General features: G+C 51.8%; 1 protein-coding gene across 2 annotated transcripts in view; it reads left to right on the top strand.

The window, feature by feature from the left end:
- SNAP47 (synaptosome associated protein 47) overlaps positions 1 to 16589 on the top strand; it is a 143761-nt gene that overhangs the window by 41757 nt on the left and 85415 nt on the right. The window contains exon 3 of one of the 2 annotated variants that reach the window (XM_079143665.1): positions 12880 to 13121. In XM_079143665.1, the coding sequence (XP_078999791.1) occupies positions 12880 to 13121 (242 nt within the window). Of the gene's footprint in view, positions 1 to 12630; positions 13122 to 16589 lie in introns of both variants that reach the window. The other variant, XM_079143664.1, reaches the window with a different exon arrangement.

Below are 16589 nucleotides of genomic sequence, written 5' to 3'. Positions count from 1 at the left end.
CATGATTGCTTGCTCTATTTCTGTGAGGTACACCATTGGGATTTTAATTGGAATTGCATTGAATCTGTATAGCACTTTTGGTAGTATGGCCATTTTGACAATATTAATTCTGCCTATCCAAGAACATGGGAGATCTTTCCATCTCCTAAGGTCTTCCTCAATTTCTTTCTTCAATGTTTTATAGTTTTCACTGTAGAGATCTTTTACCTCTTTGGTTAGATTGATTCCCAAGTATTTTTTTTTTTTGAGGCTATTGCAAATGGAGTTGTTTTCCTCATTTCCCTTTCAGCTGTTTCATCGCTTGTGTATAAAAATGCTTTAGATTTATGCGTGTTGATTTTATAGCCTGCTATTTTGCTGAATTCATTGATGAGTTCTAGAAGTTTTCTGGAGGAAGTTTTTGGATCCTCTAAATATAGAATCATGTCATCAGCAAATAGTGACAGCTTAAGTTCCTCTTTTCCTATTCGTATCCCTCTAATTACTTTAGTCTGCCTAATTGCTCTGGCTAGAGTTTCAAGGACAATGTTGAATAGAAGTGGTGAAAGAGGGCATCCCTGTCTTGTTCCTGTTTTTAAAGGGAATGGTTTCAGTTTTTCTCCATTAAGAATGATGTCGGCCATGAGCTTAGCATAAATAGCCTTTACAAGGTTCAGGTATGTTCCCACTATCCCTATGTTTTTGTGTGTTGAGCATGAAGGGGTGTTGTATTTTGTCAAATGCTTTTTCTGCATCAGTTGAAATAACCACATGATTCTTATCCTTAAGTCTATCAACATGATGGATTACGTTTATTGATTTACAAATGTTGAACCATCCTTGCATTCCAGGGATGAACCCCACTTGATTGTGGTGCACAATTTTCTTAATATGTTTTTGGATACGGTTTGCCAATATTTTGTTAAGGATATTTGCATCTATATTCATCAAGGATATTGGTCTAGAATTTTCTTTCCTTGATGTGTCTTTTCCTGGTTTGGGTATGAGGGTGATATTAGCTTCATAGAATGAGTTCAGCAGGGTACCCTCCTTTTCTATTTCCTGGAATACTTTGAGAAGTATTGGAATGAGTTCTTTTTTGAAGGTCTTGTAGAACTCGACTGAGAATCCGTCTGGTCCTGGGCTTTTCTTGGATGGTAGATTTTTAATGGCTTCTTCTATTTCATTGCTTGATATTGATCTGTTTACATTGTGTATGTCCTCCTGGTTCAGTTTGGGAGGATCATATGTCTCTAGAAATTTGTCAATGTCTTCGGTACTTTCTATTTTGTTGGAATACAGATTTTCAAAGTAGCTTCTCATTATGTTCTGTATCTCAGTGGTGTCTGTCATATTTCCTTTTGCATCATGTATTTAGTAATTTGAGTCTTCTCTCTCCTTCTCTTTGTTAGTGTGGCTAAGGGTTTGTCTATTTTGTTTACTTTCTCAAAGAATCAACTTTTTGTTATGTCAATTTTTTGAATTGTTTCTTTTGTTTCAATTTCATTGATTTCAGCTCTGATTTTAATGATTTCCTGTCTTCTACTACTTCTGCTGTTATTCTGTTCTTCTTTTTCTAGGGCTTTGAGCTGTACTGTTAGGTCATTTATTTGTTGACTTTTCATTCTTTTCTGGAATGCGCTCCATGCAATGAATTTTCCTGTTAGTACCGCTTTCATAGTGTCCCAGAGATTTTGATATGTTGTATTATCATTCTCATTGACCTCCAAGAATTTTTTTATCTCCTCCCTGATGTTTTTTGTTATCCATGTTTCATTCAAGAGCATATTATTTATTCTCCAGGTGTTGAAGTAATTTCCGTTTTTCACTTTGTCATTGATTTCTACTCTCAGTCCATTATGATCTGATAGAACACAAGGCAGTATCTCTATTTTTTTGCATTTCCTAAGGGCTGCTTTGTGGCATAACATATGGTCTATTTTCGAGAAGGTTCCAGGTGCTGCTGAGAAGAAAGTGTATCCGCTCATTGATGGATGGAATATTCTATATATGTCTATTAAGTCTAGGTTATTGATTGTATTATTGAGTTCTATGGTTTCTTTGGTTGGATTTTGTTTGGAAGATCTATCTAGTGGTGACAGCGGTGCGTTAAAGTCGCCCAGAATTATTGTGTTGTGGTCTATGTGATTCTTGAAATTGAGAAGGATTTGTTTGATGTACAGGGATGCACCATTGTTTGGGGCATAAATATTTACTATTGTTATGTCTTCCTGATTAATGGTTCCCTTAAGCAGTATGAAATGTCCTCCTTTATCCCTTCTGACTAACTTTGGCTTAAAGTCCACTTTATCTGACATAAGGATGGAAACCCCTGCTTTTTTACTGAGTCCATGTGCATGGTAGGTTTTTTCCCATCCTTTCACCTTTAGTCTGTGGATGTCTTTTTCTATGAGATGAGTCTCTTGCAGGCAGCATATTGTTGGGTCTTTCTTTTTAATCCATTCTGCCAGTCTATGTCTTTTGATTGATGAGTTTAGGCCATTTACGTTCAGGGTTATTATTGAGAAATGATTTGTAGTCCCAGTCATTTGGCTTATTTTTGGTTTTTAAGTTGGCTTGGTTTCTCCTTTGAGTGGTTTTTCTCTAAGGTAGTTCCTCCCTTTGCTGACCTCCATTGTTGTTTTTCATTTCCTCCTCATGGAATATTTTGTTGAGAACATTCTGTAGCACAGGGTTTCTATTTGTAAATTTTTTTAACTTTTGTTTATCATGGAAGGATTTTATTTCATCTTCAAATCTGAAGGTTAGTTTTGCTGGGTATAGGATTCTTGGTTGGCAACCATGTTCTTTCAGAGCTTGAAATATGTTGGTCCAGGCCCTTCTAGCTTTTAGAGTCTGGGTTGAGAAGTCTGCTGCTATCCGTATTGGTCCCCCCCATATGTAATCTGATGCTTTTCTCTCGCGGCCTTCAAAATCCTATCTTTATTTTGAATGTTAGGCATTTTCATTATAATGTGCCTTGGTGTGGATCTGTTGTGATTCTCTGCATTTGGTGTTCTGTAAGCCTCTTGTATTTGATTTTCCATTTCATTCTTCAGGTTTGGGAAATTTTCTGATATTATTTCATTGAACAGCTTGTTCATTCCTTTGGTTTGTATCTCTGTGCCTTCCTCAATCCCAATAATTCTTAAATTTGGTCTTTTCATGATGTCCCATAGTTCTTGGAGATTCTGTTCATGATTTCTTACCATCTTCTCTGTTTGGGTGACTTTATTTTCAAGATGAAATATTTTGTCTTCATTGTCTGAGGTTCTGTCTTCCAAGTGGTCTAGTCTGTTGGTGATGCTTTCCATTGAGTTTTTTATTTGGTTTATTGTCTCCTTCATTTCAAGGATTTCTGTTTGGTTTTTTTGAGAATCTCTATCTCTTTGTTGAAATGATCTTTTGCTTCCTGCAGGTGCTCTTTCAGCTTATTGGTATTATCATTCATTGCATGCATTTGCTCTCTTATCTCATCCTTTGCTTCATGAATCATCTTAATCATGTAAAATCTGAAGTCCTTTTCTGACATTTCTTCTAACATACTGTCATTGGATTCTATTAATATAGAATCTAGATTTGTTGGGATCATTTTCTTCCCTTGTTTTTTCATGTTGTTCATGTATCTTCCCCTCTAGCGCTGCAGATCTGGGGTATTGCAGATTTCCCCCTATAGGCTTATAGTGGCTCTATGTGTTTCCAAAACCCTTTCTTTAAGGGGAGATCAATATTAGCAGTGCCCAAATCAGACACTATGCAATCCTAGACCAAATAGCCCCTATGGGGACAATGACATCATGTAAATAAGGGAGAAAGCGACTCTGAGGGAACAGGTAAACAGAAGGAAAAGAAAGCAAGAAACGTAAAGAAATAAAAACTTAATTTTTTTTTTTTTAAAAAAGGAGAAAAACGAAAATCTCCTGTATAATAGTCATATAGTAATGAAACCTCCCAGTGTTCAGTAGCCTGATGTATGAGAGGTACCTGACAATGAGCTTCAAGCCCCAGCAGGCGTCTCAGGATGGGATTTGCCCCACCTGGAAGCTGTGGCTTCCAGGATTATCCAAGATGGCCGCTCTGGCTTCGAAATGTGTTGGCAAATGGGGAGCTGCAGCTCAGGGGTGGACGTGGTCAGCTGGAGGTCCTGGAGACAGGATACAGTTGGTCCGGCAGTGGTCCTGGAGGTCAGGTGTGTTTGGTGTGGTTGTGGGATCCTGGAGGCCAGGTGCAATCAGTTGGTCTGGGTTCCCGGTGATAGGGCACAGTCACTTGGTCTAGGGGTCCTGGTGGCATGGAGCAGTCAGTCAATGTGAGGGCCTCAGAGGCAGGGAGTGATTGGTTGGGCTGAGGGATCCTGGATACGGGACTCAGTCAGTCCGGCAGGGGTCCTACGGGGCCTGGCTGTTGTCTCAAAATGGCGGCAGCCACGTGTAATCAAACCTGCAGGTACTGTGACAGTGAACTTCCAGGCAGCAACAGGCAGCTGATTCTCCACTGGCGGTCTGCGGTCAATCTGCTGGCAGCTGTTGGACCATCAGGAGGTGAACCTCGAGTGTTGGGTGATGGATAGGGGCAAGGCAGGCGATGCACAGGTGAGAGGCAGGCAAATGGCAGATGACAAACGCCTGTTGGTGAGCAATCGAGAGCCTCACTAAGTTTTTGAGGCTGGCTTTGAATTTGCAATCCTCCTGCTTCGGTCTCCGAGCTGCTGGGATTACAGGCATGCGCCACTGCATCTGGCCCATTTGGTTCTTTTAATATAAATTTCTAACTGCTTATTGGTAGTTTTTCTTTAACAAATCATCACCATGCTCATTTGGATCTTTTTGACATGGTTTCCTTCATTCTTTGGACATTCCTATTGGCTTCTTTGAAGTCTTCATCCATGGAATCCAACACCTAGAGTGATAAAAACAGACTCAGTTTCTCCTGTACTCTTACATCACAGTACAGAGTGCTTCTGAAACCAGATGGTGCTTGCCCCTCCACCTGCCTGGCAAGCAGTCAGGTCCATAGTGAACTCCACCTGAGTGTCCTCTGATTCAATTCAGTTTGACTGTCTGTCTGTCTGCAGATAGCTCCCACAGATTGACAGGTCAGTCCGCAGGGTAGCCCCACTTGAGATGCTAGCCAGGCTATCCTAACTGTGCTTTAACACAATAAATCGGCAATAAATTGGGATCCCTACAGCCTCTCCTTGGATTGCATGGATTTGCTCAAGAGGCTCACAGAGCAGAGGGAAACACTTCCTTATAGTTACTGGTTTATCATAAAGATATTACAAAGAGTGCAGATGAAGAGACGCACGCAGCAAGGTGGGGTTGAGGCCCTCTGGAACTGGTCTTGAAAATCAGGGTCGGGTCCTTGCTCCCCTGGTGTCCAGTAAACACCGGAGAAATGCCGAGGCAAGAGCAGGAAGTAAATTTTATTGAAGAAACAAAACAGAAAGGGAGGAAGAGGAGGAGAGGGAGACATATTTTTTATAGAAACTCTTTATCCAACTGGATAATTTTCTTCTTTCTAGCTTGCTGGAAGTTTTAACTTGGTTGAGTGATGAAGTTCTTCAGGTTATTTCTCCATCTGTTGTGGTGACTGTAGAGTTATCCTTCTGTTTCTCTACTGGTAAGATGAGTGACGCGGATCAATTTCCAGCGGCATCTCCCTGAGTTGCATACCACGTCCTCAAGTTCTATCACATCTTATATATCATTGGTGCAGTCTGTTGCTGAGAGGGAACCTGTTCTCGTTCAAGATCACACACTGGAGAGACGCTGAGGCAAGTGTAGGGAGCAAGCTCTGTTCAGGACGGGATGTCGACAGGCTTCTCGGGAGAGAGGTGAGGCTTCAGAGCTGGCGTCCGTGGGCGGGTTCGCTTGCCCTCCTAGTCACTGTCTGTCTTTCTTCCTGTGGAGTGACAGAGCTGGGGTGCAGAGGTTGCCCGTTAAAGGTGCGTTGTTCCTCCGGACCCCGTCCTTCATGCCTGCACCGACCGCCTGACCTTTGCCCAAGGCGACACACCCTGTCCCCGCAGGCCGGGCAGGCGCGGGGTGTGTGGGGCACATGGCAGGCCGGGTCGAGGGTCACTCTCACGTTCCCGCCTCCTCCTCGGCCTGTCCCCTACCTCGTCGGGTGTGCGTGCCGATATTCCCATGAGGAATTCTGCTTCTGTGTCATGAAGCCTGTTGGTAAGGAGGTAGACTGGAAAAGAAACAAAGGGACGGAGACAGAGACTGCAGCTTCGGGTCCGAAGGCCTGTGGCAGCTGTGCCCCCGCCGCACTCCCAGCCTGTCCCTCCCGGCTGGCCACCCCAACTTTCAGAGCAGCGTGTAGACCTCAAAGTCACCCTGGATCCACTCACTGATGAAAACTGCCCTCTGCACTTCCATTTTGCCTGTGCAGTGTACTAACACACGTGCTTTTAAACGGATTTAACAAAGGAAAATGCAATGTTTTGGGGGGGATTTTTGTTTTGTTTTTTTGATACTGGGCATTGAGCCCAGGGACCCCTGACCTCTGAGCCACATTCCCAACCCTTTTTATTTTTAAAGACAGGGTCTTGCTGAGTTGCTTAGGGCCTCGCTGAGTTGCCGAGGCTGACTTTGAACTTGCGATCCTCTTTCCTCGGACTCCTGAGCCATTGGGATTACAGGGATGCACCCATGCCTGGCAAAGGTATGATATTTTAAGAAACCTAGAGTGCACAGTGCATTCCAGAAACCTTCTGCTGACCAGAGAGTACAGATGGCCTCCACCCACAGAGCCACAGAACGGCCAGGCCACCAGAAACCGTCGTGTGAGCCCAGGGTGATGCCAGGGTAACCCCATCCCCTCACACCTTCCCAGACCCCCTTCTCACAAACGTCCCTGTACAAAAAGAACCGGAGACCCCAAAAAGCACCTCTCACTCTTGAAACAGCCCAGATTCTGCTCTGGGAGTGTGCCTGTTCAAGCCCTTTCACTTTTCGATAGTTCTTCCTCTGCTAAAATATGACTCCTCCTTACATTCTCTTCAGGGTGTGCCAGGAGGCTGAAAGACCCAAGTAGAAGTCCCTCTGCACCGGGGAGATCCCTCCCACCCCATGTGTCATGTGTCACCTTCGTGTAATGTCTGACTGGTTTGCCATGAGAGTTATGTGGTCCTGACATGAAGGCAAAGCACTTACTCTCATACTGTTTTTTACGTGGTTGGTATTATTTCTTCCTTAATATTTGACAGAGTTCACCAGTGAAACTGAGATAGGGATTTAAGGTACATAGAGAGATACCGAATCTTAACTGAAACACCTGTGGCCCTTGGGATATGGAAAGCCCAGTGGTAAGTCTGCAGCAACATGCCCTCAGCCCATACCCTTGTGGATGAGGCAGACCCACTGGCATGAAGCTGTGCAGCTCCACCTGCCTCCCACTCTTGTCCAGCCTGAGAGCAGCCCCCTGTCAGTATGAGCATCCCCACCAGCAGGTTGCTGTCTCTCCCTCTGCAGAGCCTGCTTTCTCCCTCTGGTGCACACTCCTTGCTTTGCTAAGGCGCCTCTTGTTTGAGGTTGCCCGTTTTTCCTTGAACACACATCTGCTTTCCTAAATAAGCCTCCATCTATGCTTTGGACTGGCACGTTCTGAAACTCTTTTCCACACTGTGCCAAGAACCCCACTGGACGGCCTGGGGCAGTGGCTCAGTGGCAGAGCACTTGCCTAGCACACATGGTGCACTGGGTTCGATTCTCAGCACCACATATAAATGAGAAATAAAGGTCCATTGACAACTAAATATATATATATATGTGTGTGTGTGTGTGTGTATATATATATATATATATATATATATATTTTTTTTTTTTTTTTTTTTTTTTTTTTATTAAAGGAACCCACTGGCCCTGAGTCACGTTCCACCTCTGGGAATTCCTCGGAGACTTCTCAGGAGACGCCTCTTCTCCCATGACAAAACCTCCTGGATCATAGTTTTCTCTGTGACAAGATCTTTAATTACAGATTTGATTTCTCTGTAAAGCTATTCATTTCCTTTGTGTGTGGCAGTTGGGGAGGAAACCCAGGGGCACTCTCCCACTCAGCCGTATCCCTAGCTCTTTTTATTTTGAGGCAGGTCTTGCTAAGGTGTCCAGGCTGGCTTCCTGCCTCAGCCACCTGAGTTGCAGGAATTACAGATGTAATTCATATTCTTGATTTTTTTTCTTGCTTTGGTTGCAGAAGGTTGGGTTTTTCAAGTGTTTCCATTTCATTTAAGTTGTTGATTTGTTGGTGTTGAGAATAAGATCCACAAGCCTTTCAAGATCTATTGTAACCTTTCTCTCCTTTTCAGTCCCAATATTGGTAATTTGCATTTTCTCTTTTTTTTTCCTTGTTCATTTCTTGTTAGTGGTTATTAATTTTTTAAATGCCTTCAAAGAACTGAATTTTGATTTTGTCAGTATTTCATTTTTTCTGTTTTCAATTTCGTTGATTTCTGCATTTCTTTTTTCTGCTCACTTAAATTTACTTTGGCCTTTGTTTTGAAACTTTTTGAAATAGAAGCTTAGCCACTGATTTTAACCTTTCTGGGAAGTTTTCTTATGTGCACTGAGAGCTGTTGTCTTCTGTCTAGTGGCTTCTCTCTTGGCTTCCAACCAGTTTTTGTTTATTCTATTTTTGTTTTAATTAACTTTCAATATGTTGTAATTTCTTTTTTCCTTTTTTGGAATCCTGTATCACTTCAGCATGTGTTTAATTTCCAAATATTTGAGGATTTTGAGGTTATTATTTAGGTATTGATTTCTTGTTTCATCTCTTTGTAGACAAAGTAATTTTGGGGGGCGCAGATACTAGGGATTGAATCCAGGTGGGCTGTACCACTGAGCTACGTTCCCAGCCCTTTCTATTTTTATTTTTTTATTTTGAGACAGGGTCTCAGTAAGCTACAAGACATCTCTCTTCTCTTCCTCTTTGTGTCCTTTTAAGCCTTTTATTTTTTAATCTAAGTAAATTGAAGAATTAATTTTTTTGGTACTGGGGATTAATTCAGAGACACTTTACAGTTTAAACGTGTATGTGCACAGTGGTCGTTGCTTCTGTCCACGTCAGCGTTCTGCTCCATGGATTCCGAAGTGCTGTCCAATGCACACACTTGATGTCGAGTCTTCCCGTTGCACAGGCCCTCCTCCCAGCAGTGCCCTCTGCACCCTTAGTGACTGGCACTCATTTACTTCTTGGAAATCTTCATACTTCTCGGCGCGACAGACCTTTACTTCACTCGCTCGGCACGTTGGGGCTGAGGCGTGAACCCAGCGCCGCCCCCGCGCCAGGTGCTCCACCCGAGCCGCAGCCCCGCCCACGCGCCTGTGCTCTTAGCCGCCGCCAGGTGCTCCACCTGAGCCGCAGCCCCGCCCACGCGCCTGTGCTCTTAGCCGCCGCCAGGTGCTCCACCCGAGCCGCAGCCCCGCCCAGGCCCCTGTGCTCTTAGCCGCCGCCAGGTGCTCCACCCGAGCCGCAGCCCCGCCCAGGCCCCTGTGCTCTTAGCCGCCGCCAGGTGCTCCACCTGAGCCGCAGCCCCGCCCACGCGCCTGTGCTCTTAGCAGCCGCCAGGTGCTCCACCCGAGCCGCAGCCCCGCCCAGGCCCCTGTGCTCTTAGCCGCCGCCAGGTGCTCCACCTGAGCCGCAGCCCCGCCCACGCCCTTGTGCTCTTAGCCGCCGCCAGGTGCTCCACCCGAACCGCAGCCCCGCCCAGGCCCCTGTGCTCTTAGCCGCCGCCAGGTGCTCCACCTGAGCCGCAGCCCCGCCCACGCGCCTGTGCTCTTAGCCGCCGCCAGGTGCTCCACCCGAGCCGCAGCCCCGCCCAGGCCCCTGTGCTCTTAGCCGCCGCCAGGTGCTCCACCTGAGCCGCAGCCCCGCCCACGCCCTTGTGCTCTTAGCCGCCGCCAGGTGCTCCACCCGAACCGCAGCCCCGCCCAGGCCCCTGTGCTCTTAGCCGCCGCCAGGTGCTCCACCTGAGCCGCAGCCCCGCCCACGCGCCTGTGCTCTTAGCCGCCGCCAGGTGCTCCACCTGAGCCGCAGCCCCGCCCACGCGCCTGTGCTCTTAGCAGCCGCCAGGTGCTCCACCCGAGCCGCAGCCCCGCCCAGGCCCCTGTGCTCTTAGCCGCCGCCAGGTGCTCCACCCGAGCCGCAGCCCCGCCCACGCCCTTGTGCTCTTAGCCGCCGCCAGGTGCTCCACCTGAGCCGCAGCCCCGCCCACGCCCTTGTGCTCTTAGCCGCCGCCAGGTGCTCCACCCGAACCGCAGCCCCGCCCAGGCCCCTGTGCTCTTAGCCGCCGCCAGGTGCTCCACCTGAGCCGCAGCCCCGCCCACGCGCCTGTGCTCTTAGCAGCCGCCAGGTGCTCCACCCGAGCCGCAGCCCCGCCCAGGCCCCTGTGCTCTTAGCCGCCGCCAGGTGCTCCACCTGAGCCGCAGCCCCGCCCACGCCCTTGTGCTCTTAGCCGCCGCCAGGTGCTCCACCCGAACCGCAGCCCCGCCCAGGCCCCTGTGCTCTTAGCCGCCGCCAGGTGCTCCACCTGAGCCGCAGCCCCGCCCACGCGCCTGTGCTCTTAGCCGCCGCCAGGTGCTCCACCTGAGCCGCAGCCCCGCCCACGCGCCTGTGCTCTTAGCAGCCGCCAGGTGCTCCACCCGAGCCGCAGCCCCGCCCAGGCCCCTGTGCTCTTAGCCGCCGCCAGGTGCTCCACCCGAGCCGCAGCCCCGCCCACGCGCCTGTGCTCTTAGCCGCCGCCAGGTGCTCCACCTGAGCCGCAGCCCCGCCCACGCCCTTGTGCTCTTAGCCGCCGCCAGGTGCTCCACCTGAGCCGCAGCCCCGCCCACGCCCTTGTGCTCTTAGCCGCCGCCAGGTGCTCCACCCGAACCGCAGCCCCACCCACGCCCTTGTGCTCTTAGCCGCCGCCAGGTGCTCCACCTGAGCCGCAACCCCGCCCACGCGCCTGTGCTCTTAGCCGCCGCCAGGTGCTCCACCTGAGCCGCAGCCCCGCCCACGCCCTTGTGCTCTTAGCCGCCGCCAGGTGCTCCACCCGAACCGCAGCCCCGCCCACGCCCCTGTGCTCTTAGCCGCCGCCAGGTGCTCCACCCGAGCCGCAGCCCCGCCCAGGCCCCTGTGCTCTTAGCCGCCGCCAGGTGCTCCACCTGAGCCGCAGCCCCGCCCACGCCCTTGTGCTCTTAGCCGCCGCCAGGTGCTCCACCTGAGCCGCAGCCCCGCCCACGCCCTTGTGCTCTTAGCCGCCGCCAGGTGCTCCACCCGAACCGCAGCCCCGCCCACGCCCTTGTGCTCTTAGCCGCCGCCAGGTGCTCCACCTGAGCCGCAACCCCGCCCACGCGCCTGTGCTCTTAGCCGCCGCCAGGTGCTCCACCTGAGCCGCAGCCCCGCCCACGCCCTTGTGCTCTTAGCCGCCGCCAGGTGCTCCACCCGAACCGCAGCCCCGCCCACGCCCTTGTGCTCTTAGCCGCCGCCAGGTGCTCCACCCGAACCGCAGCCCCGCCCACGCGCCTGTGCTCTTAGCCGCCGCCAGGTGCTCCACCTGAGCCGCAGCCCCGCCCACGCGCCTGTGCTCTTAGCCGCCGCCAGGTGCTCCACCTGAGCCGCAGCCCCGCCCACGCCCTTGTGCTCTTAGCCGCCGCCAGGTGCTCCACCCGAACCGCAGCCCCGCCCACGCCCTTGTGCTCTTAGCCGCCGCCAGGTGCTCCACCTGAGCCGCAGCCCCGCCCACCGCCTGTGCTCTTAGCCGCCGCCAGGTGCTCCACCCGAGCCGCAGCCCCGCCCACCGCCTGTGCTCTTAGCCGCCGCCAGGTGCTCCACCTGAGCCGCAGCCCCGCCCACGCGCCTGTGCTCTTAGCGGGCTCATCTCTCCCTGACCCTTGGCTGCGCTCTGCCTGGGCTTCCACGTTTTTGCCGTGTCTCTTAACGCGCAGTGCGCTGAGGCCGCATCTTGTCTCTCTCTCGGGGTTGACGGCCTGCCTTTCTTTCGAGTATTTGGCCTGTGTTTAGTATGAATACTAATATGGCTCAGTTTGTCTCACTCTGCTTCCCTCTTGTTCCATTTGACCTTTGTTTTTCTTTCCTGCTTTCAGTTTTCTCTCTTCTGTGGACTTTAGAGATATTTCTTAGTGGTATTAGTGGTCCTAATACCTGACTAATACAGACTAAGTCTGGCTGTCCAATCTGGTGCCACTAACTTAGAATTGACTTAAGAATTCAGTGCCCCAGTTGCAATGGCTGCATTTCAGGGGCTCAGTAGCCATAGATGGCTCCCAGTGCATTGAACAGTGCAGACTGTCCACACTGCAGAGTTATCCTAGCTCTCTAGACATTGCGATCAGGATTGATATTGAGCCAAGAGTCCTCAGGTCAAGGCAGCCTATTATGGAAAGAGAAATATCGTAGTTTGCTGTGCCTGTTTGCCATGTCTTCACTGCGGATCAGCTGGGCACCGCTAGGCAGGTGTCCTCACTGCCCTGAACCTTGGGCTTCCCTCGTCAACGACAGAGGAACAGCCCTGCACTTTCTGCTTTACGATTGCTTGTGGGAACATTAATGGTGACAGTAAAGGTCAAAGCAGTCTTCCAGCGAACAAGAGTCTCCACTGTCTGAAAGCGGTGGATGCAGGTGTCTGTGTTCCTTGCCTTTCAGATTGCTGACAGAACTGGAATCGCCTTCATGGTGGCCTTTCAGCGCCAAGCTTTGGAAGATGCCAGCAGAAGCGAAGCGTGGGGAAAGCCCCTCTCGGGCTGGCGGTGAGCCGTTCGGAAAGGACAGGGTCGTGATCAAGATCCCTGCTGTTGTTTCCCAAGGCCCAGAGCTTCACGTTGGGCCAGGAGGGCTCACCGTGCTGGTTTCTGGGTTGGAGATCCGGGACTCCAGTGCTGCGCTCCTCCACAGGTTTGAGAGGGAAGACGTGGATGACATCAGGGTCCACTCGCCTTACGAAATCAGCGTTCGCCAGCGGTTCATTGGGAGGCCGGATGTGGCCTATCGTGTGATATCCGCCAAGATGCCAGAGGTCATTCCCATCTTAGAAGTCCAGTTCAGCAAGAAGGTTGAGCGGCTGCCAGGTGCCTCCGGGCTCAGGAGCACAGGAGCATCTTCCCCCTCAGAGAGGCGCTGCTCCTCCTGGCGCGCAGGTGAGTGGCCGAGCCTGGCAGCCCCTCTGCTTAGAGTAAAAGCAGTTCCTATCCGACTGCTAGGCTGCCTCGTGTGCGTGGAGACGTGCATCTCAACACTGGTCAGTGCTGCAGTTGGGAAGTCGGCCCTGCCCCAAGAGCCCCTGTGGTCAGTGAAGGCTTGGTTCCCCGATGGCACCATGGAAAGGTGACGGCACTTTCAGGAGGGGGGCCTATGGAAGGTCCTAAGGTCATTCGGGACATGCCCTTGTAGGAGCGTGTGGGGCTCCAGCCCTTCCTGTCTCTCCTGCTTCCTGCCTTGTGATGAGGTGAAGGGTTTCACTCCCCCGTGCCATGATGTGCTGCCTCACCACAGGTCTGAAACAGTGGGATTGCCCACCTCAGACTGGGAACCTCTAGAACTGCATGCCAAATTAAACCTTGTTTCTTTATAAGTTGACTCAGGTATTTTATCATAGTGACGATATGTGTCGTTGCACATGTGAATGTCTTGTTAAAACAAAATACCAGAAACTGGAAACCTTATAAAGAAAAGAAGTTCATTTATCTTATAGGTTGAGAGACTTACATTACAAACTTGGGCGGCCCCTTGGACGTGGGTGAAGGCCTCATTGCAGATGATGCTGTAACAGGAGCATGTGCAAGAGGCAGAGCTCATACGGCAGGACAGGAAGCCAGGGGGACGTGGAAGGCAAGCTTGTTCTTCTGTAAGAACGCCATTTTTCAGGAGCTAACTGGGATCCCATAGGACTGCTCTGATCTCTTCTGAGAGCCGCACCCCAGCGCGTAAGGACTTCCCACTGGGCTCCACCCTTTAAAGGTCCCAGCACCTGGCAACATCACCCCAAGGAGCGAGGCCCTGAACATGAGACCCATTAAAGTACTTACGCCATCCACACCTGGCACAAGAAGGGGCGCCACGGAGCAGGTCATACCAGGCTCCGAGTCCACCGTCCACTCACCCTTCCCCTCTGAGTGATCAGGGTCAAGCACTCCCAGAGCTAAGCTGGGTAGGCCACCTGTCCCCATGGGCCTCCCTGCCCATGCCGCCAGCCCCCCAGCCTCCCAGCCGACCCTGGCCCTGGGCAGTGAATCTGCCCAGCCGTAGCCCAGGTAGGCTTCCACTGGTCTGGGGTCTCCAGGTTTGAAAACACGGCAGTGTTAGGAGTTTCCCGCATTCTCCGGGTGCTCTGCAGTGGGGCGGTGTGCAGAAACAGTACCCTGGACCAAAAGGCAGGGTCCAGCGAGAGGAACGCACGGGTGGACTGACCTAGAGGAGTGTGAGGAGGAGGTCAGTGGTGAGTGACCACATGGAGGAGGCGAGTGGTAATCGGAGGAGGTGACTGTCCTAGAGGAGTGTGAGGAGGAGGTGAGAGGTGAGTGACCACATGGAGGAGGCGAGTGGCACTGGGAGGAGGTGACTGTCCTAGAGGAGTGTGAGGAGGAGGTGAGAGGTGAGTGACCACATGGAGGAGGCGAGTGGCACTGGGGAGGAGGTGACTGTCCTAGAGGAGAGTGAGGAGCTGGAGGTGAGAGGTGAGTGACCACATGGAGGAGGCGAGTGGCACTGAGGAGGAGGTGACTGTCCTAGAGGAGTGTGAGGAGCTGGAGGTGAGTGGTGAGTGACCACATGGAGGAGGCGTGTGGCACTGGGGAGGAGGTGACTGTCCTAGAGGAGTGTGAGGAGCTGGAGGTGAGTGGTGAGTGACCACATGGAGGAGGCGAGTGGCACTGAGGAGGAGGTGACTGTCCTAGAGGAGTGTGAGGAGGAGGTCAGTGGTGAGTGACCACATGGAGGAGGCGTGTGGCACTGAGGAGGAGGTGACTGTCCTAGAGGAGTGTGAGGAGCTGGAGGTGAGTGGTGAGTGACCACATGGAGGAGGCGTGTGGCACTGAGGAGGAGGTGACTGTCCTAGAGGAGTGTGAGGAGCTGGAGGTGAGTGGTGAGTGACCACATGGAGGAGGCGAGTGGCACTGGGGAGGAGGTGACTGTCCTAGAGGAGTGTGAGGAGCTGGAGGTGAGTGGTGAGTGACCACATGGAGGAGGCGAGTGGCACTGAGGAGGAGGTGACTGTCCTAGAGGAGTGTGAGGAGCTGGAGGTGAGTGGTGAGTGACCACATGGAGGAGGCGTGTGGCACTGGGGAGGAGGTGACTGTCCTAGAGGAGTGTGAGGAGCTGGAGGTGAGTGGTGAGTGACCACATGGAGGAGGCGAGTGGCACTGAGGAGGAGGTGACTGTCCTAGAGGAGTGTGAGGAGCTGGAGGTGAGTGGTGAGTGACCACATGGAGGAGGCGTGTGGCACTGGGGAGGAGGTGACTGTCCTAGAGGAGAGTGAGGAGCTGGAGGTGAGAGGTGAGTGACCACATGGAGGAGGCGAGTGGCACTGAGGAGGAGGTGACTGTCCTAGAGGAGTGTGAGGAGCTGGAGGTGAGTGGTGAGTGACCACATGGAGGAGGCGTGTGGCACTGGGGAGGAGGTGACTGTCCTAGAGGAGTGTGAGGAGGAGGTGAGTGGTGAGTGACCACATGGAGGAGGCGAGTGGCACTGGGGAGGAGGTGACTGTCCTAGAGGAGTGTGAGGAGGAGGTGAGTGGTGAGTGACCACATGGAGGAGGCGTGTGGCACTGGGGAGGAGGTGACTGTCCTAGAGGAGTGTGAGGAGCTGGAGGTGAGTGGTGAGTGACCACATGGAGGAGGCGAGTGGCACTGAGGAGGAGGTGACTGTCCTAGAGGAGTGTGAGGAGGAGGTGAGTGACCACATGGAGGAGGCGAGTGGCACTGGGGAGGAGGTGACTGTCCTAGAGGAGAGTGAGGAGCTGGAGGTGAGAGGTGAGTGACCACATGGAGGAGGCGAGTGGCACTGGGAGGAGGTGACTGTCCTAGAGGAGTGTGAGGAGCTGGAGGTGAGTGGTGAGTGACCACATGGAGGAGGCGAGTGGCACTGAGGAGGAGGTGACTGTCCTAGAGGAGTGTGAGGAGCTGGAGGTGAGTGGTGAGTGACCACATGGAGGAGGCGAGTGGCACTGAGGAGGAGGTGACTGTCCTAGAGGAGTGTGAGGAGCTGGAGGTGAGTGGTGAGTGACCACATGGAGGAGGCATGTGGCACTGGGAGGAGGTGACTGTCCTAGAGGAGTGTGAGGAGCTGGAGGTGAGTGGTGAGTGACCACATGGAGGAGGCGAGTGGCACTGGGGAGGAGGTGACTGTCCTAGAGGAGTGTGAGGAGGAGGTGAGTGGTGAGTGACCACATGGAGGAGGCGAGTGGCACTGGGGAGGAGGTGACTGTCCTAGAGGAGTGTGAGGAGCTGGAGGTGAGTGGTGAGTGACCACATGGAGGAGGCGAGTGGCACTGGGGAGGAGGTGACTGTCCTAGAGGAGTGTGAGGAGCTGGAGGTGAGTGGTGAGTGACCACATGGAGGAGGCGAGTGGCACTGGGGAGGAGGTGACTGTCCTAGAGGAGTGTGAGGAGC

Source organism: Sciurus vulgaris, assembly GCF_902686455.1.
Source record: "Sciurus vulgaris genome assembly, chromosome: 6".
In the NCBI taxonomy this organism is placed as follows: Eukaryota; Metazoa; Chordata; class Mammalia; order Rodentia; family Sciuridae; genus Sciurus; species Sciurus vulgaris.
This window is presented reverse-complemented; position numbering and strand designations above follow the sequence as displayed.